General features: G+C 40.9%; 1 protein-coding gene across 1 annotated transcript in view; it reads right to left on the reverse strand.

Moving 5' to 3' along the window:
- The window catches only part of VWA8 (von Willebrand factor A domain containing 8), a 1,436,595-nt gene that overhangs the window by 176,827 nt on the left and 1,232,978 nt on the right, over window positions 1–26,790 (reverse strand). The window contains exon 39 of the mRNA XM_053707969.1: window positions 20,602–20,710. Within this exon, the coding sequence (XP_053563944.1) occupies window positions 20,602–20,710 (109 nt within the window). The remainder of the gene's footprint in view (window positions 1–20,601; window positions 20,711–26,790) is intronic.

Genomic DNA, 26,790 nt, shown 5'->3' on the forward strand with positions numbered 1-26,790 from the left:
GCAGATTAGGGGTTAATAAGTGTAGGTAGGTGTCGGCGACGTTGAGGGGGGCAGATTAGGGGTTAATAAATATAATATAGGGGTCGGCGGTGTTAGGGGCAGCAGATTAGGGGTACATAAGTATAACGTAGCTGGCGGCGGTGAGCGGTCGGCAGATTAGGGGTTAAAAAAATTTAATCGAGTGGCGGCGATGTGGGGGGGGGCTCGGTTTAGGGGTGCATAGGTAGTTTATGGGTGTTAGTGTACTTTAGAGCACAGTAGTTAAGAGCTTTATGAACCGGCGTTAGCCCAAAAAGCTCTTAACTCCTGTTTTTTTTCTGCGGCTGGATTTTTGTCGTTAGATTTCTAACGCTCACTTCAGCCAAGACTCTAAATACCGGCGTTAGAAAGATCCCATTGAAAAGATAGGATAAGCAATTGGCGTAGGGGGATCTGCGGTATGGAAAAGTCGCGGCTGCAAAGTGAGCGTTAGACCCTTTAATGACTGACTCCAAATACCAGCGGTAGCCCAAAACCAGCGTTAGGAGCCTCTTAAGGCGCATATATCCCACAAAGTAAACCTTTTTTTAATAGGGGGTTACATTCCTGACTCCTAATCAACATTTGGCACTTATTAATCTCCGCTGCCGACACACTAATTATAAGCTGAGACCGAAAATCTCATATGCAGCGGTTTCAATGGTAGCCATCTTATCGCCCTTGTGGACTTTTGTTCAATATGGATAATGATGGTAAGATATTACTTGAAGTTGCCAAGCTACTGACTTCCTACCAACTTTGGTTCAATGCAGATCTGGATGAAGCCCTCGGCTCTGTGGAGGACGGCAGGTTTGCGGCAGAGGCTCCTTCACGCCCAGAAGATGGGATTACTGTCAGTGGAGAGGATTTGGGGCCTCAACGATCACCACTTACCTCTACTATGGTGCTTCCTGAAGAGGTACTATTCTACGATGCTGCAGTGATTGCAGACGGATCCGTGCTGACGAGTGCTACTTCTAAGAGCTCCGATATGGAAACAGATCGACAGAGAACCTATTGTGACTGCCACATGGTCCTAGAGATAAAACCAATAACACCGTCATACATCCCTCCCGGACGAAAACATTATTATCTGACCCACTCACCATTTCGGAGCAGCAGTCTGATAAATCTGTTTGAGCATGGTTCCCTTGGCACTTACTCACCATTTCCCAGGCTCACCCAGACTTCACGGTATGACTCGCAGGGAGTTAATCAGCTCCATGGACACTTACCAACCTTAACACAGGACAGCCTTAAAATAGGCATTGGCTAAACTTGTTATTGAACTGCGCTCCACTATTGTATTTGCCTAGCAGCTGATTAGCTGTGAGGACGTTTTTGATAGTGAACAATGTGACTTTTCTATTTCTATTAGTTTAGTTGATAAATATCCTTATAGTTCAAACTAGTTCATTTTATAAACATCCTTTAGAGTCAAACTGTTATTCATGGTAAAATTCGAGCTCAACTTTATATTGTTCTGTTGGTTATGACTTTTGAACCTAGGTACCCATCTACATTATTTTGCATTTTATTATACTAACAAACTGTTATTTAAAGTTTACTTTGTGAGCTCAACTTCATATTGTTTTGTTGGTTATGACTTTTGAGCCTAGTTACCCATCTACATTATTTTACATTATATTATACCCACAAACTGTTATTTAAAGTTTATTATGTGAGCTCAACTTTATTTTGTTCTGCAGGTTATGTCTTTTGAACCTAGGTACCCATCTACATTACATTATATAATACTAACAAACTGTTATTTAAAGTTTATTATGCAGAATAGCTCCTACCCTACCTAATCTATCTACATTTGAATATGAGTTGCCGCAGAAACTATGGCCTAGATTTGGAGTTTGGCGGTAGCCGTGAAAACCAGCGTTAGAGGCTCCTAACGCTGGTTTTAGGCTACCGCCGGTATTTGGAGTCAGTCAAAAAAGGGTCTGTTACGGTTACCCTTAGTCTCGCTGAGAGATGGACCTCTTAGTAGCCTGGATCCCTATTGCTAAAGAGGGGAGAAGCTGCTTTCCATAGTATTCTATATGAGTCTCGCAAATATAGAATAATCTCCCTTAGCTGCAGTACAGCTAGGATACCCTTCTGCCCACAAAAACGAGTCAACGCTGCGATTGAGGGTCAAACAAGAACTCAGGACTGGGATGCCCAGCCTGCTTTTTATTAAGGTTACATGCACACAGGGCACTCCCAGGGGGAGAGGGGGGGAAGCACAAAATCCCCCATCACACATTTAGATAGAGAGCACTGTCCTTTGACAGGCCACAATAGGATTACAGTACTTAAGATAACAAGTTTACAAGTTCATCTTATCAATTAGCAGTCTGTCTCCAGAGGTGATTAGACAATGGGATTTGTTATCACTAAACTTAGAGCTGAGGCCAGCAAACGTGTATTTAGGCAATAGTTTCTAAAAGCTGAAAAAAAGAGTTAACTCTTTATGAAATGATAATTGTTACGGTTTTCTTGGAGCCCTTCTTAGGCGCTGGCTTGCTGGTTCAGGCATTGCTGCTGGGAAATAAGCTCTTCACAACAAAATAACTAATGCTTCTGTAACAGTGCTCCCTTTCTGTGGAACACTCTGGCAGACACGGTCTGACCCCTTTTCGGGGCAGACTAAGGATGTCCAGACCGCTGGTTATGCGGGGCTGAGGTCGGTTTGTCTGGACAACCCGTCGGCGTTGCCATTCTGTTTCCCAGGTCTGTAAGTAATGGTGAAATTGAAGGGTTGCAACGATAAGCTCCAACGTAATAGCCTGCCGTTATCTCCAGAGACCCGGTTCAGCCACACCAACGGGTTATGGTCGGTGACCAGAGTGAACTCCTGACCATATAAATAGGGAGTCAATTTCTTTAATGCCCACACCAAAGCCAAACACTCCTTTTCGACCGCTGCATAGCTGACTTCGCGGGGCAGGAGCTTCCGGCTGATGTAGGCAACTGGATGCTCCCCTCCATCTTCGCCTACTTGGCTGAGGACGGCTCCCAGCCCGAACATGGAAGCATCTGTATGGACGATAAAACGTTTGTTAAGGGCTGGGGCCGCCAAGACAGGAGCGTTAATTAGAGCATTTTTGAGAGCCTGGAAAGCCGTTTCACAGTGGGGAGACCACAGGACCTGTCGAGGTAAGTTCTTCTTGGTCAAGTCAGTCAGGGGTTTGGCAAGTGTGCTGTAGTCTGGTACGAACCGTCTATAGTACCCTGCCGTGCCCAGGAAGGCTAGGACCTGAGTCTTAGTGATGGGGGTGGGCCAATTGGCGACAGCTTCTATTTTGGCCGGCTCTGGTCGCTGCTTTCCACACCCCACCCGGTGACCCAGGTACTGTACCTCGGCCATCCCAAAGTGGCATTTTTCTGGCTTCAGAGTCAGGCCAGCAGCCCGGATCTGATCCAGAACCATTCCCACATGAGCTAAGTGGTCCTCCCAGGACTCACTGTGGATCGCTATGTCGTCCAGGTAGGCGCAAGCAAAACTCTGGAAGCCATCCAGGAGCCTATCCACCAAGCGCTGGAATGTAGCTTGGGCATTCTTCATCCCAAACGGCATTACCCTAAACTGATATAAGCCGAATGGGGTGACGAATGCCGACTTGGGGATAGCCTCCGGGGCCAGGGGAATCTGCCAGTAACCTTTGCAGAGGTCAATAGTGGTCAGGTAATTTCCCCTGGCTATACGATCGAGTAGCTCGTCTACCCTGGGCATAGGGTAAGCGTCCGTCACGGTATTTTCATTGAGCCTCCGATAGTCTACGCAGAACCGGGTGGTCCCATCTTTCTTGGGCACCAAGACAACTGGGGAGGCCCAGGGACTATCGGAGGGCTCAATTACCCTGAGCTGGAGCATCTTATCGATCTCCTTCTTCATTCCTGTCCTAACTGCTTCGGGGATTCGGTACGGAGCCTGGCGCAAGGGAGCTTGTCCCGGAGTATCTACCTGGTGGGTGGTTAAAGTAGTGTACCCTGGCTTCGGGGAGAAGGTGAGGTGTTTGGACTGGAGGAGTTGGTTGAGCTGCTCCCTTTCAGTGGGGCTAAGTCGGTCCCCTATCTGAACCTGCGCCACTATATCTGTGGGGAGGCTCTTTTCTAATAGGTCTGGAATGGGTAAACTGTCGGGGTCTTCCTGAGGGGAACAACATACGGCCGTCACGTTCTCTGGTCGCTCAAAATATTCCTTGAGCATGTTTACATGGAATGTCTTTCTAAGATTGTTGTCGTGGCAGCTAGCTATCACATAAGTGGTGTCTCCCCTTTTCTCTACGATCTGGTAGGGACCCTGCCAGGACGCCTGCAATTTGTTTGTCTTCACCGGCTTAAGTACTAACACCTTTTGTCCTATGGTGAAGATTCTCTTTCGGGCCCCCCGATCGTACCATACTTTCTGTCTTCTCTGGGCCAACTGGAGATTAGCCAGCACGGATTTGGCTAATTGCTCCATTCGGTCCCTGAGTTCCAGCACGTATGGCACAATGGGGACACCGTCAGCCTCCATCTCTCCCTCCCAGTGCTCCCGGATCAGGTTTAGGGGTCCCCGTACCTTTCTTCCGTAGAGCAACTCGAAGGGAGAGAACCCTGTCGTTTCCTGGGGCACCTCCCGATAAGCAAATAGGAGGTGCGGCAGGAAGCGTTCCCAGTCTCGGTATTCCTGAGTGAACGTCTTGAGCATTTGCTTGAGGGTCCCATTGAACCTCTCACACAGCCCGTTCGTCTGGGGGTGGTATGGGGAGCTCAGGAGGGACTTAATTTTGCAAACCTGCCAGAGTTGTTGGGTCAATTCAGCCGTAAATTGGGTGCCTCGGTCGGATAGGATTTCTTTTGGAAATCCTACCCGGGAGAACACCTGTACTAGTGCATTCGCTACCGTATCCGCTTGTATGTTGGATAGGGCGACATCCTCTGGGTACCTGGTAGCGTAGTCCACTACGGTAAGAATGTATCGCTTACCGGAGGGACTAGGGGTAGCCAGTTGTCCCACTAGGTCAATAGCAACCCGGCTGAAGGGTTCCTCTACAATGGGCATATTTACTAGCTGGGCTTTAGGGTGATCGCCTCGCCTTCCTACTCGTTGACACACATCGCAGGTGTTACAGTAAGTTCTAACGTCAGCGTGCACCTCTGGCCAAAAGAACGTGTGAGTAATGCGGTGTAGGGTACGGGTAACGGCTAGGTGGCCTGCTAAGGGGACGTCGTGGCCTATTTTGAGGAGTTCTTGACGGTATTTGTGGGGCACTACCAGCTGTCGCCTACGCTGTCCCCTTTTCTCTGTCCAGCGGTATAGTTTCCCTTTTTCCCATAAGAATGTTTCGTTATCTGCCCCGCCCCCTCCGGTCTCTGCTCGTTCCCGGTACTTTTGTAAGGTCGGGTCAGTCGTAGACTCTGCCTCGAAAGCATCTGGGGTGTCCCAGGGTATGGGGCCTAACCTGTCAGGCAAGGTCGGGGTAGGTCTTACCTGTGTCTCCCGCACTGGTGAGAGCTCTCGCTCCGTCCGGGCTTGGGCCCGTGTAGTCACTGGGTCCGCCTCGTTGTTTCATACTGGAGCATAGGCAGAAGTCATGGGGCCCAAATCGTTGCCCAGTAGTACTTCGGCAGGTAAATTATCCATTAGGCCCACGTTCACAGCCCCCTTTCCCGCTCCCCAATCAAGATGCACTTTAGCTGTTGGAATTTTGTACACATCCCCCCCCGCCACTCTAACGGCCACAGTCTGTCCGGATTGCTTGTGCTCTGGCACCAAATGACTCTGTACCAGCGTGATAGTAGCCCCTGTGTCTCGCAATCCCTCGGTAGATCGCCCCTCGAGCCATACCCTCTGCCGATGGTGCTGGCGGTTATCTGAGGCAGCATATACAGGGTCTGCCTCGTGAAGCGGCCCCACATATCCCTCCATAGGGGCCTCTTGGTTAACACAGAGGGCCCGGGCCGGACGATAGGACCCAGAGGGGTAATTGTAATTCCTGGGTGTCTGGTGCGTATTAAGGGGGCAGCTAGCCATGAAATGCCCTGGTTGCTTGCATCGGTGGCAAGTCGGTCTGGGACGCTCAGAGCTGTTATTGGGTGGTCCTGAGTGTCGGACGGGCCCTGTGGGCACCGGGGCTCGGAATTCCGCACGAGGGGGTGCAGGTAAATCTCTCTGGGTTCGACCCGTGCTGGAGCTCGGTAGTTCATGGGTTCGTGAAGACGGGAGTCATAATGTTCATCGGCCAATTTGGCTGCTTCTTCTAAGGTAGAAGGCCGCCTGTCTCGCAGCCATTCCTTCCCTTGCTGTTCCATGCCATTATAAAAATGTTCTAAGAGAAACAATTGTAAAATTTCCTCCCCAGTCACCGCTTTACTTCCGCTCAGCCAGTGATTTGCCGCTCTCCGCATTTGGTGCGCCCATTCCATATGGGTATCGTTAGGCTTCTTTTCCGTGCCCCGAAACTGTCGGCGATACGTGTCCGGAGTTACAGCGTACCGTCGCAACAGTGTCTCCTTAACTAGCTCATACTGTGTCACTTCCTCAGCACCCAGAGTACGAAAGGCTTCCAGGGCTCGCCCGGATAGTTTCCCAGACAATATCGTGGGCCACTCTCTGTTGGGAATCTGGTGCAGGGCACATTGCCTTTCGAAGTCCGCCAAATATTCATCAATCCCTCGAAATGCCGCATAGGGTATCTTGGGCCTCCCAGCATTTTCGACAGGGATGATTACCTGCGGGGCTTCAGCATTGCGGTGTGCGTTCGCTAGGTTGAGTTCGTGGGCTCGAGTCTCTCGTATATCCTCGTCCGCCTCCGCCATCAACTGCTGTACCAATTCCATGGAGGGGTTCGGCCCGTATAATGAGAGCCTTTCCCGAAAAATCCTGGTTTTTTCGTCACTAATCGTGGTCGGTGTTTCCGCCATTGTGAAGCTCTGATCCAGTTCGGTCAATTCTGCGATCAGCTCTCTCCTCGGCCGGTTGCTGGCGTACCCCCCTCTGCTTTCAAGTAAATCCTTTAGGGTTGTACGCTTCAATTTTTCGTAAGCGCTCTCCATCCGTTCTGTACCTCTCCTAGGAAATCCAGGAAAATCCCGCCGCTGCCGCCAAATGTTACGGTTACCCTTAGTCTCGCTGAGAGATGGACCGCTTAGTAGGCTGGATCCCTATTGCTAAAGAGGGGAGAAGCTGCTTTCCATAGTATTCTATATGAGTCTCGCAAATATAGAATAATCTCCCTTAGCTGCAGTACAGCTAGGATACCCTTCTGCCCACAAAAACGAGTCAACGCTGCGATTGAGGGTCAAACAAGAACTCAGGACTGGGATGCCCAGCCTGCTTTTTATTAAGGTTACATGCACACAGGGCACTCCCAGGGGGAGAGGGGGGGAAGCACAAAATCCCCCATCACACATTTAGATAGAGAGCACTGTCCTTTGACAGGCCACAATAGGATTACAGTACTTAAGATAACAAGTTTACAAGTTCATCTTATCAATTAGCAGTCTGGCTCCAGAGGTGATTAGACAATGGGATTTGTTATCACTAAACTTAGAGCTGAGGCCAGCAAACGTGTATTTAGGCAATAGTTTCTAAAAGCTGAAAAAAAAGAGTTAACTTTTTATGAAATGATACTTGTTACGGTTTTCTTGGAGCCCTTCTTAGGCGCTGGCTTGCTGGTTCAGGCATTGCTGCTGGGAAATAAGCTCTTCACAACAAAATAACTAATGCTTCTGTAACAGGGTCTAACGCTTACTTTTCAGCCGCGACTTTTCCATACCGCAGATCCCCTTATGTCAATTGCGTATCCTATCTTTTCAATTGGATCTTTCTAACTCCGGTATTTAGAGTCGTGGCTGAAGTGAGAGTTAGAAATCTAACGACAAAACTCCAGCCGCAGAAAAAAGTCAGTAGTTAAGAGCTTTCTGGGCTAACGCCGGTTCATAAAGCTCTTAACTACTGTGCCCTAAAGTACACTAACACCCATAAACTACCTATGCACCCCTAAACCGAGGTCCCCCCACATCGCCGCCACTCGATTAAATTTTTGTAACCCCTAATCTGCCGACCACCACCTACGTTATACTTATGTACCCCTAATCTGCTGCCCCTAACACCGCCGACCCCTATATTATATTTATTAACCCCTAATCTGCACCCCACAACGTCGCCGCCAGCTACCTACACTTATTAACCCCTAATCTGCCGTCCGCACGCCGCCGCCAGCTACATTATAGCTATGTACCCCTAATCTGCTGCCCCTAACACCGCCGACCCCTATATTATATTTATTAACCCCTAACCTGCCCCCCTCAACGTCGCCTCCACCTGCCTACACTTATTAACCCCTAATCTGCCGAGCGGATCTCACCGCTACTATAATAAAGTTATTAACCCCTAATCTGCCTCACTAACCCTATAATAAATAGTATTAACTCCTAATCTGCCCTCCCTAACATCGCCGACACCTAACTTCAAACATTAACCCCTAATCTGCCGACTGGAGCTCACCGCTATTCTAATAAATTTATTAACCCCTAAAGCTAAGTGTAACCCTAACACTAACACCCCCTAACTTAAATATCATTTAAATCTAACGAAATTAATTAACTCTTATTAAATAAATTATTCCTATTTAAAGCTAAATACTTACCTGTAAAATAAATCCTAATATAGCTACAATATAATTTATAATTATATTATAGCTATTTTAGGATTAATATTTATTTTACAGGCAACTTTGTATTTATTTTAACCAGGTACAATAGCTATTAAATAGTTAAGAACTATTTAATAGCTACCTAGTTAAAATAATTACAAAATTACCTGTAAAATAAATCCTAACCTAAGTTACAATTAAACCTAACACTACACTATCAATAAATTAATTAAATAAAATACCTACAATTACCTACAATTAAACCTAACACTACACTATCAATAAATTAATTAAATACAATACCTACAAATAACTACAATGAAATAAACTAACTAAAGTATAAAAAATAAAAAAGAACTAAGTTACAAAAAATAAAAAAATATTTACAAACATAAGAAAAATATTACAACAATTTTAAACTAATTACACCTACTCTAAGCCCCCTAATAAAATAACAAAGCCCCCCAAAATAAAAAATGCCCTACCCTATTCTAAATTACCAAAGTTCAAAGCTCTTTTACCTTACCAGCCCTGAACAGGCCCCTTTGCGGGGCATGCCCCAAGAAATTCAGCTTTTTTCCTGTAAAAAAACACATACAATACCCCCCCCAACATTACAACCCACCACCCATATACCCCTAATCTAACCCAAACCCCCCTTAAATAAACCTAACACTAAGCCCCTGAAGATCTTCCTACCTTGTCTTCACCTCACCGGGTATCACACCGATCTGTCCTGGCTCCGATATCTTCATCTAAGCCCAAGCGGGGGCTAGACATCCATCATCCGACGGCTGAAGAAGTCCAGAAGAGGCTCCAAAGTCTTCATCCTATCCGGGAAGAAGAGTAGATCCGGACCGGCAACCATCTTCTTCCAAGCGGCATCTTCTATCTTCATCCGATGAGGACCGGCTCCATCTTGAAGACCTCCACCGCGGACCCATCTTCTTCCGACGACGACTTCCCGACGAATGACGGTTCCTTTAAGGGACGTCATCTAAGATGGCGTCCCTCGAATTCCGATTGGCTGATAGGATTCTATCAGCCAATCGGAATTAAGGTAGGAAAATTCTGATTGGCTGATGGAATCAGCCAATCAGAATCAAGTTCAATCCGATTGGCTGATTCAATCAGCCAATCAGATTGAGCTTGCATTCTATTGGCTGTTCCGATCAGCCAATAGAATGCAAGCTCAATCTGATTGGCTGATCGGATCAGCCAATCGGATTGAACTTGATTCTGATTGGCTGATTCCATCAGCCAATCAGAATTTTCCTACCTTAATTCCGATTGGCTGATAGAATCCTATCAGCCAATCGGAATTCGAGGGACGCCATCTTGGATGACGTCCCTTAAAGGAACCGTCATTCGTCGGGAAGTCGTCGTCAGAAGAAGATGGGTCCGCGGTGGAGGTCTTCAAGATGGAGCCGGTCCTCATCGGATGAAGATAGAAGATGCCGCTTGGAAGAAGATGGTTGCCGGTCCGGATCTACTCTTCTTCCCGGATAGGATGAAGACTTTGGAGCCTGTTCTGAACTTCTTCAGCCGTCGGATGATGGATGTCTAGCCCCCGCTTGGGCTTAGATGAAGATATCGGAGCCAGGACAGATCGGTGTGATACCCGGTGAGGTGAAGACAAGGTAGGAAGATCTTCAGGGGCTTAGTGTTAGGTTTATTTAAGGGGGGTTTGGGTTAGATTAGGGGTATGTGGGTGGTGGGTTGTAATGTTGGGGGGGGGGTATTGTATGTGTTTTACAGGAAAAAGAGCTGAATTTCTTGGGGCATGCCCCGCAAAGGGCCCTGTTCAGGGCTGGTAAGGTAAAAGAGCTTTGAACTTTGGTAATTTAGAATAGGGTAGGGCATTTTTTATTTTGGGGGGCTTTGTTATTTTATTAGGGGGCTTAGAGTAGGTGTAATTAGTTTAAAATTGTTGTAATATTTTTCTTATGTTTGTAAATATTTTTTTATTTTTTGTACTTTAGTTAGTTTATTTCATTGTAGTTATTTGTAGGTATTGTATTTAATTCATTTATTGATAGTGTAGTGTTAGGTTTAATTGTAGGTAATTGTAGGTATTTTATTTAATTTATTTATTGATAGTGTAGTGTTAGGTTTAATTGTAACTTAGGTTAGGATTTATTTTACAGGTAATTTTGTAATTATTTTAACTAGGTAGCTATTAAATAGTTCTTAACTATTTAATAGCTATTGTACCTGGTTAAAATAAATACAAAGTTACCTGTAAAATAAATATTAATCCTAAAATAGCTATAAAATAATTATTATTTATATTGTAGCTATATTAGGATTTATTTTACAGGTAAATATTTAGCTTTAAATAGGAATAATTTATTTAATAAGAGTTAATTAATTTCGTTAGATTTAAATTATATTTAATTTAGGGGGGTGTTAGTGTTAGGGTTAGACTTAGCTTTAGGGGTTAATACATTTATTAGAATAGCGGTGAGCTCCAGTCAGCAGATTAGGGGTTAATGTTTGAAGTTAGGTGTCAGCGATGTTAGGGAGGGCAGATTAGGGGTTAATACTATTTATTATAGGGTTAGTGAGGCGGATTAGGGGTTAATAACTTTATTATAATAGCGGTGCGGTCCGGTCGGCAGATTAGGGGTTAATAAGTGTAGGCAGGTGGAGGCGACGTTGTGGGCGGCAGATTAGGGGTTAATAAATATAATATAGGGGTCGGCGGTGTTAGGGACAGCAGATTAGGGGTACATAGGCATAATGTAAGTAGCGGCGGTTTACGGAGCGGCAGATTAGGGGTTAATAATAATATGCAGGGGTCAGCGATAGCGGGGGCGGCAGAATAGGGGTTAATAAGTGTAAGGTTAGGGGTGTTTAGACTCGGGGTACATGTTAGAGTGTTAGGTGCAGACGTAGGAAGTGTTTCCCCATAGCAAACAATGGGGCTGCGTTAGGAGCTGAACGCGGCTTTTTTGCAGGTGTTAGGTTTTTTTTCAGCTCAAACAGCCCCATTGTTTCCTATGGGGGAATCGTGCACGAGCACGTTTTTGAAGCTGGCCGCGTCCGTAAGCAACTCTGGTATCAAGAGTTGCAGTGGCGTTAAATATGCTCTACGCTCCCTTTTTGGAGCCTAACGCAGCCATTCTGTGGACTCTCAATACCAGAGTTATTTTAAAGGTGCGGCCAGAAAAAAGCCAGCGTTAGCTACGCGGGTCGTTACCGACAAAACTCTAAATCTAGCCGTATGGGTGCACAAAGTGAAGGTATGAAACCTGTTCCAATATGCACATTACTTGTTCAAAAATATTGTTTTACTAGATTTCTAGTAACAGCCACCCATGGATAGACCCCTCAGTAGTAGTTATCACTTTCTACTAGCTCAAAGATGTAGGGTACACCTGACCCAGACTATAATTGCACTATATCACAAATTGCCACTGATATATGGATTTGTTGACTATAGATCCCTGTATATATTCCTTGTCTTTTATCTTGTTTTGGCGGGAGAGGCTAGGCTACCAGCGGCCGGGGTGGTTAGGCTCACCCGCCGTAGATACCTTCCACACCATACTTTAGAGATTCTATCAACATGCGCATTGGTCGAGGGAAATCCATTTAGACCATTAATCTTATTTTATAACTACAAGTGACAGGCTTCTTACGAGGACATATATAGGCTGACTTTTGTTAAGCAATAATAAGCTGCTCATATTCCACACTTTAATCCTACACTGAGATTTTGTCAGTTACTAGCGAAGCTGGGTTCCAGTTTAGTCATAATCCTCCTGATTGGGATCGCTTGTTTGATATTACAGTTAGTTCATAATGGTACCCTTTATCTTTAATGTGGGATACAGCGTGTAAACCTAATAACTCGCTGATGGGGTCACTGATTTTACATGGTGACGTGTAATCTAGCTGTGAAACTCTTGTTAGCATACTAAGGTCGGCTGGCCTCACTTTGCTATTCCTACTCATGGTTTCTACATAAACTATTTCTAAACATATGGCTAAGATTCTACGGTTTCAACATGTCAGACAGGTCAATAGCCCAGTCTCTAACCAATTTTTCCATATTTTCCTGTTAACAACCCATGTCTTGAGGAGCTTAATATTGTAGATTGATTTCCTCTGAATCACGATTTCATACTCCACCTATCGGCCTACCACAGTTAAACAACCACCTCCCCCCCCTCTCCATATAATGTACCTCCTTGTTGTGGAGGACTAATTAAGCGGTTTCTCTTTTCAGTACCGCAACCGTAATAATACTAATTTTCATCCTAATAGCCCAGAATCAGAAAGCTTGGACTCATTCTTATCTAATATTTTCATATCTATATATTATAAGCTACACATTATTATCTAATTACAGTGTCACTCTGGGCTTCAGAATGATACTACTTACAACCATTGTGTTAACAACCTTTTCCAGTTACTTAGAAACTGTAAAATCCTTGCGATGTTTTCTTTTATACTCTCAAACTAACAGGTTGCGTATGTTAAGGTTACAACTGATGTTTACCCTGCTACTATATTTCCCTATACAATTTTTATAAATAATTAGACCCAAGTGGTTTTAGATGTTTAACGGGGGAAATATTCCTGTGACAACAATGGAAAACATGAGGTTTAACTCTAGAACATTTAAATGTTTTGATAATGCATCAGATTGGAATGTTTTAGTACATAATATTAAAGTGAATGAGAATTTTCCTGTATACGAATCCATCAAATGCTTTCTTTTGTACATATTAGTTAAACCGCCACTTTTTCCCCCCAGAAAAATAAATCATTCTTTATATATTTATCTTACAAATTTCATTCTGTTACGAACCCAAACTCCTCCCAGCTGTTACTTCCTTCTTCTCCCTGGTGTGACGTATAGAGCGGTCCCACCCGCTCTATACATATACTTCAAGCACGCTCCTGTGGATACCTTCAACTGCGCATGCGTTTACAGCCGATTTCGTAGACTAGCTACATAGTATTCAATGAATGAATACATTCATTGAATACTATTCATACATCGAGCGCAGCTGTATTGTACTGTTCTACCTCAATTTCTAGCTACGAAATCGGCTTGTAAGTATGAATACAAATTATTTTCATTATTTTAATTGGAATTTAATTTGGATTAACATTTATAACAAATTTATAAATGCCTAACTTATTTTTAGTTCGGCTCTGTTGCCGTTTATAAAAAAAGTACTAATGTACAGAGGTTATTATACTAAGAACCCCTTATGTGTGTTTTGTATAGGTGATAGATGGCCACCACATATAGCGTTAATCTATTGCTATGGTGATTTCTTGAAAGTGCGCATGCGCGAAGCGTGAACGTGCATCTAAGCATATATGAATATTAAGGCTATCCCGCATGCGCATTAGGATTATATGACGTCATTCAGGATTTAACGGATGCGCATTAACAATCGGTGATGTTTTGAATACGGGGTTGAACACCCCGGGGGGAATCGATGATTGGGAAAAGAGCACTCCTAAACCTGTCAATCAAATAGCAGAGATGGCGGGTGGAGGAATCGTAGGGCGATATAACTTATAAAACTATAATTTTTGGCGTAAATATAGTGGTCAGAGGAAAATGATTAATTAAAGTTCAACTTATTTTTTATGCACATTAGTGTGGCGTTCTCAGGGGGCGGTGCCTTTACATTCACTTTAAATATAGAAAGGTGACCAGTGTTGCTACTGTGATCACATTACTAAATTGTAATCAAAGGTATCCAAATTTGAAAAATGGGCCCATATAGGGCTAGATTACAAGTGGAGCACTAATTTATCCCATTTGCGTGTGCATGATAAATAACCAGCCATTACAAGTGGCTGGTTATTGCTACCGCGACCTCACGATAGCAATTAGTGCTTATAAAATTAACCAGAGATCAGATCTCTGGTTAATTTTATAAATGTCGACAAAATGTCCCCAAAATCAAGTGTGATATTATTTTATAAAAATAAAGATAGTAGCATCTTTATATTTGTAATAAAATAACTGCAAAAAGCTGATTTATGGGGTCTAAAGGGATGTTAAAAAAAAATCGGCAATGAAAAGTGGCTTTACATTGCAGCCTATTGGAACTGTGTGTTCCCGTAAATATACAGTGTATGTATATGCTTATATACATATATATTTATGTGTTAATATGTGTATATACACCTATTAATACATAAATATATATGTATATAAGCATATAGATATATATATATATACACATATTTATACTATTATCTCTGCACTGCAGGAGTTCTCATGCTGTGTCTGACGGCATGAGAACGAGCCTCCCATGGCCTATGAAAGCACGCTCTTGTGACTGCAATTGGAACTCATTGCGCTCAACTTGTAATACCAGCACACATTAGTGTGCGCTGGTATTACTTAGTGAAGCGCTAATATCGCAAAACTGCTGTCATATAGTGCTCCATAAATGTGCCAGTTCCTAAGCTTACATCCCTGCCTTTCAAACAAAGACACCAAGGATATGAAGAAAATAGAAGATAATTAAAAAGTTGTTAAAAATCACATTCTCTTTGTCTGAATCATGAAAAAAGGGTTTCATCTCCCTTCAATAAACCTCAGTTAAAAATTAAAAAGTCTATTAAAAGTCTCTTAAAGGGACAGTCAAGTTAATAAACAAAACATTCATGATTCAAATAGGGCATGTAATTTTAAACAACTTTCCAATTACTTTTATCACCAATTTTGCATTGTTCTCTTGGTATTCTTAGTTGAAAGCTAAACCTAGGAGGTTCATATGCTATTTTCTTAGACCTTGAAGGCCGCCTCTAATCTGAAAGCATTTTGACAGTTTTTCACCACTAGAGGGCATCAGTTCATGTGTTTTACATAGGTAACAATGAGCTCATGCACGTGAATTTACCCAGGAGTCAGCACTAATTGGCTAAAATGCATGTCTTTCAAATGAACTGAAATAAGGGGGCAGTCTACAGAGGCTTAGATACAAGGTGATTACAGAGGTAAAACGTGTATTATTATAACTGTTTGTTATGCAATACTAGGGAATGGATAATAAAGGGATTATCTATCTTTTTAAACAACAAAAATTCTAGTGTTGACTGTCCCTTTAACTATTGTGCGGTATTAAAAGGTCACATAGCCGGCAATGACCAATAGCGGCGTTCACAGTTTATAACTGTATATACTTATAAAGTTGTCATATTCGTGAGTAATTACTAACAGTACTGTTACTTAATTTTAGCTTCACAAAAGAGACAATGACTTAGTTATTTTACTCACGTATTTCCAATGTAGACTTTGATATTATTACTCAGTTGTTTTTACAACAACTTTCAATATGGGTACTATTGAACCTCCAGTTTTCTTCTTCTGGGTGGTATAGTTATTACCAGTTAGAGTGTCCCTCCTTACAAATGTTCATTTACACTGGGGTGACTCCCCAACGGCTACACTAAACTTTATCAGGGGTCTATAAGCATTTGATATCTTTTATTATGATTATGTTCCCCTTATTATCCCCTCCCCAGTAAAACCTCATGTTGCATGTTTGTAACTATATTTTTGGGGGGATTGGTTGCTTTTCAAAACCACCACTATTTAAAACAGGTGATATTCTTTCTTGAGCTGAGATTGAGGGGTTTGAATCCCCCCCCCCTTTCTAGCTTCCTTCCAGCTATTTAAACTAACCTTTTCTGATGCCCATTTGGGGCTTGGCAAAGCCACCCACTAGGCTACCAATATTGCCCTGACTGTGGCTTGGGGGATCACTAAAAACAACTTTATTTTGGCAATCACCATTCATGCGATGAACAAGGGTTATGATATGCACTACAGTCATCATGTTCATCTAAGTGGTGAGAACTACAAACACAGTAGTCAATAAGTTAGACTGCAACACAAACACTACATCAATCATAAATGAGAAATTAATAAATTAAGATGCAAAAGTAAAGTGGGACTCTGTTGTTTTATTGAAAGATCTCTGTTAGCAATGACAGGACCTACTGCCATTTAAAGGGACAGTCAACACCAGAATATTTGTTGTTTTGTTATAATCACTTTTTACCTCTGTGATTACCTTATATCTAAGCCTCTGCAAACTGCCCCTTATTTCAGTTCTTTTGAGAGACTTACATTCTAGCCAATCAGTGCTTATTCCTAGGCAACTTCACGTGCATGAGCTCAATGTTATCTATATAACACACATGAAGTAATACCCTCTAGTGGTGAAAAACTGTCAATATGCATTCACATAAGAGGCGGCCTTCAAGGTCTAAGAAATTAGCATATGAGCCTAGCTAGGTTTAGCTTTCAACTAAGAATACCAAGAGAACAAAGCAAAATTGGTGGTAAACATAAATTGGAAAGTTATTAAAAATTGCATGCCCTATTTGAATCATGAAACTTTATTTTGGACTTGACTGTCCCTTTAAGGAAATCCATAAAATTACCATCCATTAATATTTACTACCATATAATTCATAAAGAAGCAAAAAGTAAATGTACAATTATCGTATTTCCTATTCCTGAAAATTTGAAATATGCACACGTATGTACCAATAAAGTTACTGTCCTCAAAAATCATACCAATAAAATAACTGTCCTCAAAAACCATACAAATAAAGTTTTCTTTTCATACTTGTAGAGGAGTGTCCCTCTTTACATGTAGAACAAAGACAGTTGTCCTTATCATTCATTCAAGTTTAGTAGGTAGTACAAAACCAATACTCTGGTATTTGTTTAAACTTACATTTAAACAGTTTTTACTTAACCTTTTTCAAGCAAATATTTTTGACACTAGTAAATACTGTTCTTTCATATGTTTAATAAACATATTTAGCTTGTAAAATATATTTATTTTGGGCAGAATTATAACATATAGCAATGCAGACATGAAGGTAAAGTATACAGAAGCAGAACTTCAGAGAAAGTGGCAATACACCTGGATACAATGTGGCAGCACATATTTAAGAGTGGATAATAAAATTAAAACACATTTGCAGATTAGGAAGAAAAATGATCTGCCGTTCCTCTCTGGTTAAACAACAGTTTACAAAGCATAGAATCCTGCATAAATGTGCAGCAAGAGCTCAAATGAAAAGTCCCCTGCCCATTAACATCCTTATATTCCATTGGCTGAAATGTGGAATTTTTGTAGCAATATGCAATCCCTTTATCAGTTTGAATGTAAAATATTTTCTTTTTTTTGTTTCTTTTCAACTTGGCATGTAGAAGTAGGTCGGCAGGATGTGTATTAATTTAACCCCTTTACCCAATCAGACGTAGATCTACAACATGCGGTGCAAAGCCCAGTGTACCACTTCATGTAGATCTACGTCAGACATGTTGGAAGCCCATGTAGTCTTGGTCGTAACTTGACAACCGAGACTGCATGGGCTTCCAACATGTCTGACGTAGATCTACATTATGTGGTACACTGGGCTTTGCACCGCATGTTGTAGATCTACGTCTGATTGGGTAAAGGGGGAGCGTTGTTCCCTACCTTGCAACAAAAAAAGTTTTTGGAAGGGAGAGGGAGGGAAAGGGCCCTACACTACAGAAAAAAATTATATAGATAAAATATATTGGTGGGAGGGGAACCCTAAAACTACAGACCCCCCCCCCCCCCACTAGTCTGCAAGTAACAAAGATGGCAAGATACAGTGTGGGTCAGGGTTAGAGAGCTGTTTGGGGGGTCAGGAAGTTAGGATGGTGAGGAAGGAACCCTACATTATAGGAAATAAAAATAAACTAATTAAGTATTAAACAAACAAAAAAAGCTCTAAGCTGCACACTGGCAGACTGTCTGCCAGTACCTATGATGGCGGTGACGAGTTGGGGGGGGGGGGAGCTGTTTGGGAAGGATCAGGAGTGGGAGGGTAATCACTGCACTACAATACATTTTGCCTTAACAGCTAACTGATTAACCCCTTCACTGACAGGAATTTTAGAAGTGTGGTGCGCAGGTTCCATTAGCAGCCTTTAAATTACAAAAAACTATGGCAAAGCCATGCATGTCTGCTATTTATGAACAAAAGGGATCCCAGAGAAGCTATTACAACTATTTGCCTTAAGACTGCAGTAGTTGTGTGTAAATAATTTCAGTGAGAAACCCAAAGTTTGCAAAAAAAGTTAACTATTTTTAATATGATCGTATTTGGTGCTCTAATAGTGGCATGAAATATACCAAAATGGACCTAGATCAATACCTTGGGTTGTCTACTTTAGAAATATATATACTTTGGGGGATTTTGGGCAGTTCAACAATAACAAATGAGAGTTAGTCCATTGCATCATTTTAGACATAGCTGCAGGAAAAGACCTTAAAATGATAAAAAATATATACGTTTAGTTTTAGAATTAGGGGATGCCAATGAACAAATTTTATGTTTTTTTTTCTGCAGTGAGAAAGCTACATGTGTTTATGGAATGTGATAATCTTTTTATAAATTTTTTTAAAACTTTATTTTGGGGTAATTTTACAATAATTTCTGAATTGTGTGAATAACAAGCTAGTTAAAACTGTCATCCTCTGAAAGCTCTCTTTATGCCAAAAAAATTATTTATATCTTACCTGATAAATTCATTTCTTTCATAGTGATAAGAGTCCACAATCCTTTACTCCTAAAAATTACCTTTCCTGCCACTGGGAAGAGGCAAATATTCCCAAACCTCAGAGCTCCATATAAACCCTCCCACCTCTACGGTATTCAGTCTGACGTATAGCCAAGCTGACAGAGGTGAGAATGCGCCAAAAATAAATAAAAAAAAACAAGTTAAAAAAATCAGAATGGGGTCTCGTGGACTCTTATAACCATGAAAGTATTTATTATTGTTATCTAGATCAGCGATGGCTAACTTCCTAACACAAGGGGCTGCAGATCAATACTTTAGAAGCTAAGAGGTGTGCAACGATTTATGGCTATTAAAAAGACATATTGTATATTTCCTAAACATGTACAGTGGCACAGAACCAGATTAACACAAGGTTGCCTGCTACCCTTTTCCCATTCAGAGAGCTCTGTTTTTTTGTCGCTATCATAAAGCACACATTTTAGTTCAGTTTATTCTTAGGACCAAATAAACTGTGGCACAAATTCTTAGTTTTGATTTTTTTTTCCTGTGGGCAGCAAAAACTAATGCAAACGGACATGTGGCCCTTGGGCTTCCAGTTGACCATTCCTGACATTTTTCTACTTTAAATAATGTGCATTGTATTGTAAGGAATATTTTGTAATGTTCCGCTATCCTCTACAAATCCTTTATTTTTAGTAGATTGTTATTCTGCTGTACTTGCAGATAAGTTTATATTTACATATGACTAAAACAGAACAAATGTGGGATCATATTTTCTCTGAAAATTTAAAGGGACAGTCTATTCAAAATGAAACTTCCATATTTCAGATAGGGCATGTGATTTTAAACAACTTTCCAATTTACTTTTATTATAAAAATGTGCTTTATTCTCTTGGTATTCTTTGTTTAAAGCTAAACGTAGGTAGGCTCATATGCTTATGTCTAAGCCCTTGAAGGCCGCCTCTTATCTCAGTATATGTTGACAGTTTTTCACAGCTAGACAGTGCTAGTTCATATGTGCCATATAGATAACATTGTGCTCACTCGCGTGGTGTTATTTATGAGTCAGCACAGATTGGCTAAAAAGAACTGAAATAAGGGGGCAGTCTACAAAGGATTAGATACAATCAGAGGTAAAAAGCATATTAATATAACTGTATTGGTTATGCAAATCTGGGGAATGGGTAATAAAGGGATTTTCTATCTTTGTAAACAAACACAATTCTGGAGTAGACTGTCCCTTTAAGCAAAGGAGCTTTTTCCTGTTGTTAGTGTTACTGCATTATATCTGTGCTTACATCATGTAATCATTAAATATATAGCAGATAAATGATGCAGCTGTAAAATAAATACAAATAACAGAACAGTCATTAACCATGAGCTACTCACCAGTTCCCCCAGCCCATGTATTACCACCTACATGAGGTGTATTATCTGGGTCTGACTTCCCATGCTTTGGAGAACTTACATCTAAGCCACTGTCCTTCTGTACTGTTATCTGAAAAAAGATCAAATATTATCTCATATAGTATTCATTTAAGTTGTTAAAACAGCATTAGAAACATCTATGACGTTTTAAATAAATGTCAACTATTTTTTTTACATGGATATTTAAAGTATTTAGAGAAACTGGGTATGCAGTCACATTCAGAATAAAATATTTATATGGACAAAAAAACTCATTTATTGACACTTGTAATGGAACAATATTTAGTGCTGGGTTGTTTATAGTTTCCTTGGTTTCTGGAGTGGGCAGAAACTCTTTTAAGAAGTCTGATGGTTCCCCAACAAATAATCCTTTTCTTGAAACAAACACCTTTATTTAGTTTTTATAAAATAAAGCAAAGAACAAATTGCATCCTTGCTCAAATATTTCACAGAAAGCTCATGACAGCAAAAAGCCCAAAAAGCCCTTTTCTGCAACTAAAAAATAAGTTTTAAGAATATTCATAGCAGCTTCCAACTAACCCCTTCACTACCGGAAATTTTAGAAAAAAACTTGCCCAAAGTACCATATAATTTTTAGCATTTTTGCTATCACTCCATTTAAACAGAAATAGAGCTTTTCATTCACCTATGAAATGTATACATATATGTTTAACCCCTTAACTACCAGCAACATACCCTGTACAATGGGGCTTGTTTAATTGATAGCGCAGTCTAGCCACCAGCAGCGAGACCACACTATTTCAGGCATAACCTGCACTATTATGGGCTGAAAAATCCTTAACAGTCAGCAACATACAGGCTAAGTTGTGGTTGCTAAATGGTTAAAATAAACAACCCAAGATATTGATCTAGGCCCATTTTGGTATATTTGATGCCACTATTTGGCTACCAGATACAATCATATAAAAAAGTTTAACTTTTTCGCAAACTTTGGGTTTTTCACTGAAATTATTTACACATAACTACTGCAGTCATATGACTAAAAGCTTCTCTGGGATCCCCTATGTTCATAAATAGCAGACATGCATGGTTTTGCCATTGCTTTTTGGCAATTAGAATGCTGCTCTGTAGCTGCGCACGATCCTGGCAGTGAAGGGGTTAATCAGTTTGTAAAGTTAAAGGGACATTAAACCCAAAATTTTCTTTTATGATTCAGACACAACATACATTTTAAAACAACTTTTCAATTTACTTATATGATCGATTTCACATCATTCTCTTTGTATTGTATTGTCTTTATTGAAGAAGCAGCAATGCATCACTGGGAGCTAGCTGCAATCAGGCCCGGCGCTTGCATAAAGGCAATTGGGCAACTGCCTTAGGGCGCAAAATTGGAGAGCAGTGTTTTTTAATTTTTTTTACATTTTATCAGCGGCGGAACTTCCAGGGTCCCAAAGGTCGCATAAACCAATTAATTTGCGGCGACCGGACCCTGGAGATCCACCACTTAGGAGGGCCCAGCTGCTTCCCAAACTTTCCCTAAGGTGCCAGACCAGCAGTGTGCCATGCTGGTATAAGCTCCGCCTCCTCCGGCTCTACCATAACGTGTGCGCGTGGCGCTCTGTCACCCACCCACCACTAGTCATCCCTTGCAGGGCTGCAGCCTGGCCTGCCGTCGTCGGTGTGACAGAGGTGAGAGAGCCTGTTTTTGGATTGCCTGCCCTTAATGCCTGACACTGGGCGCGGGAGTGCACGCAACATGTTGCGGGGGCATATGCCATTACATGCTTTTGGTGCTGCACTGCTTGGCGTGCGGACCATCCATGAGTGACCATGCTGGCTGACAAGATGTCACACATCAGTTATACTTTACTCCAAACTGTATGGGGTAAAGTATAACTGATGTGTGCAGTGGGGGTTATTACTATATGGGGTAAAGTATCACTGATGTGTGTAGTGGGGGTTACTCTATGGGGTACAACAGTATAACTAATGTGTGTAGTGGGGGTTACTGTATGGGGACGGGTAAAGTATCACTGATGTGAGTTAATATATGGGGTACAATATCACTGATGTGTGTAGTGGGGGTTAATATAGGGTAAAGTATAACTGATGTATGTAGTGGGGGTTACTATAGGGGTAAAGTATCACTGATGTGTATAGTGGGGGTTACTGTATGGGGTAAAGTATAACTGATGTGTGTAGAGGGGGTTACTGTATGGGCCATACAGTAACCCCCACTACACAAATAAATGATACTTAACCCCATACAGTAACCCCCACTACACACATTAGTTATACTGTCTGTACCCCATACAGTAACCCCCACTACACACATCAGTTATACTTTACCCCATACTGTAACCCCCACTACACACGCTAGTTATACTGGACCCCATACAGTAACCCCCACTACACACATTAGTTATACTGGACCCATACAGTAACCCCCACTACACACCTTAGTTATACTGGACCCCATACATAACCCCCACTAAACACATCAGTGATACTTTACCCCATTTAGTAAAAAACCCCACTACACACATCAGTTGTCTGGTTAGAGCTTAGACTAGAGCATCTGTATTTCCTACATGTGATTTGCTATGCAGCACAACCACTGTATGATTTGCTATGCAGCACAACCACTGTCTGATTTGCTATGCAGCACAACCACTGTCTGATTTGCTAGGCAGCACAACCACTGTCTGATTTGCTAGGCAGCACAACCACTGTCTTATTTGCTAGGCAGCACACCCACTGCTTTTTAAATACAGATACCAAGAGAATGAAGTAAAATTTATAATACGAGTAAATTAGAAAGTTGCTTAAAATGTCATGCTCTAAAAAAATGTGGGTTTTATATTCCTTTAACTAGCAATGGGATGGTATGTAATGGGGGGAGGGCGGCAAAATGTATCCTCGTCTGTGTGGCCAAAAATCCTAGCACCGGCCCTGGCTGCAATGCTGCAAGAAAAACCAACATTTGTAACAACACCTTAGTCCAAAGCACACCCAATTCAAATACTTTTAATAGCTGGACAAATTATTTCCAAAGCCTGAAATGTTAGAATATCATGGTGAAATGTGATTAAGGAAAGAAACCTGACTTTAAAAAAAAAAAAAAAAAAAACTGTTTTATTTAATAATATCAAAATATACAAATGTTGCAAGTCGTAGCTTCCCTTTTTGTTTATAAGCCAGTTCCTTTTTACAGATCTATACATCCAACGAAATGTGAATATGTCATATTTAAGATATTAGTAAAGCTTTTAACAAAAACATCTGTGACCTTCAAAATTGAAACAAAATTCTGATTAAAGAAAAACTTCCTTTTCTTTCCTTTTGATAACCCATAATCAATTGCATATACTAAGTATATAATGGCAATAAACTCTTATATCTCTCACAGAAAAGAGAAAAAAGAATAATAAATAAAATAAATAAATAAATAAATAATAGATAAATGGGATTACATTTAACCTAAGAATACTCAATAATTATTATAAATCACTGGCCAACCCCAGGGTACAGCCATTCTCCTCTTAGGTTTGATTCCAATATGAAGATTGAATTTTTAAATGGAAGGAACACTGATTTTTGTATTTTAATATCTAATGACCTGATGTAGTCCTATTTTTCAAATAAGTGTTTTATATTAATTTCCATTTCCATCTGTACTTTTGCTTGCTCTAAAAATAGCTGATATATGACACCGTTCTTAAATTCTGAGAATTTAGGTTCTCTATGAGATTGCCAATACTTCGTAATTAGTATTGGTTCAGAATTTATGTTGCCCAAAATTATATTTTTCCCCAAAACCTTTGGATTATTGGGCAAAGCCAAAAATAATGCACCATATGTGCACAACTAAATTTGCATTTAATACAAAATAACTTATCATCCTCTTTTAACTAGACTTGTGCGCAGCGAAAAAATTTGTTTCGGTTCGTTTCGGATGTTTTCGAATTTAGTTTTCGGATCGATTCGAACTCGGATACATTTGTTTCGGATTCGTTCGGATTCATTTGGATTCGAATAAATTCAGATGTATTCGGTTCGGATTCGATTCGTAAATTCAGAAGTTCGGTATGTGTTAGGTGGGATGTGCTGTGTATTAGACTAGTATTATGTACTGTAATATTAGGTGTAACCCATAGCAGAGTGATATAACCTAATATACAGTACAATATTAGTGTAATTGTGATTAGTCCATGGCCATCCGAATGTTACGAATAAATCAGAACTAATTCGGATTTATTCGTTAGATTCGGTGCTACGGTAATTCGGAAATTCAAATCGATCCGAATCTCCGAATTTAACAAATTCGTCCGAATTTAAATTTGGAACAAAACGAAACGCACATGTCTACTTTTAACCATTGTGAGAAATATTTAGGAGTAATAAAAGTCTGATACAGTATCTGAATTTGCTGTTCTCTGTAGTATTCCCCCTTCATAGCTTTAGCTACCCTTGTTACAGAACTCATCAATAGCTCAGTCTCCTTTTGATTTCTGGCAACCTCACCCCATTTTATCTTAAGATATCTAGTTACTATCTTCCTGTGAATTTAATAAAGAGATGTACGTAGTAGAGATAGAGAGATTCCCTTGCTGAAATAATAATAAAATATGACTTATAGCTGTATTATCCCATTCTATATTCCTAAATTTCAATAGTTGCTCAGCATAATGTCGAAGTTGTAGGTATGAAAAAAATTGTTGATTTGGGATCTCAAAATCCCTCTTACATTCATCAAATGTTTTTACTCTACTATTTATTATATTAAGTAACTGAACCATAAATCTTGGGCAAGATTACATATACGGCGCAGACTTCAGCGTCCTGCGCCGCCTGTAATTTCACCTCACACATTGGGGTATCACATATACGGCGCCAGCAATTCATAAAGTGCCGTAACTCGGATAATCTAGCGATGTCCAGAAATGTACGTAAATACAAATTTCTGAAGTCGCCAGTGACTTACAGCCCGTTAAAAAAAGCCGGCGCCTAAGAAAAAAAAATAAAAAAAAAAATCTCCCGTCAAAACCCCTATATCCGCAATCTCCCACATCGCAACTAATAATTAATGTATTAACCCCTAAACTGACAACCCCCACAATGCAATATGCCTAAACTATTAACCTCTAATACGCCATTCACCCACACATCGCGATCTACAGAGTAAAAGTATTAACCCCTAAATTGGCCAACCCCAACATCGCAAACTACCTATTAAAACTATTAACCCCTAATCCACCATTAACCCACATCGCAAAAAAAAAAGATAAATCTATTAACCCCTAATCCGCCAAGCCCACACAACGCAATAATCCTAATAAAACTATGAACCCCTAAACCGCAAAAACCCACACAACGCAATAATCCTAATAAAACTATAAACCCCTAATCTGCCAAACTCACACAATGCAAATAACTAACTTAATTACTAAGCCCCCTAACCTAACACCCACTAAATTAACCCCAAATTACATAAAATAATAAAATAATAAATTATAATTAAAATAAAAAATCTAGAAAAATAAACCTAAGAATAAATTCAAATAAATTAATCTAAATTTACCAAAAATAAAAAAGTCTAAGATTACAGAAAATAATAAACAAAATTATCCAAAATAAAAAAATTAAACCTAATCCATATGAAAATAAAAAAGCCCCCCAAAATAAAAACAGCCCCTAATCTAATGCTAAACTACCAATAGCCCTTAAAATTGCTTTTTGTAGGGCATTACCCTAAGTTAAACAGCTCTTTTGCATTTAAAAACAATTCAAGTCCCCCCCTAACAGTAAAACCCACCACCCACCAAACCCCCCCCCAAAAAAATAAACCTAACACTAAAAACTCCTAAACTACCCATTGCCCCTATAGGGGCATTTGTATGGGCATTGCCCTTAAAAGGGCATTCAGCTCTTTTACTGCCCATTACTGACTGGCGATCCTCTTCATACAATCGCCGCCGTACACTGAATAGTGAATTCAAGGTACGCGTTTGAACAGCCAATAGGATTTCAGTAGCTCTCATCCTATTGGCTGATTTGAATTTGAAGAATCAAATCAGTCAAAAGGAATGCAAGGGACGCCATATTTAAACGCATACCTTGAATTCACTCTTCAGTGTACGGCGGCGATCGTCTGAAGAGGATCCTCCACGCTCCATGGCTCCGTGG

The sequence above is a fragment of the Bombina bombina genome, chromosome 3 (genome assembly GCF_027579735.1).
Source record: "Bombina bombina isolate aBomBom1 chromosome 3, aBomBom1.pri, whole genome shotgun sequence".
In the NCBI taxonomy this organism is placed as follows: domain Eukaryota; kingdom Metazoa; phylum Chordata; class Amphibia; order Anura; family Bombinatoridae; genus Bombina; species Bombina bombina.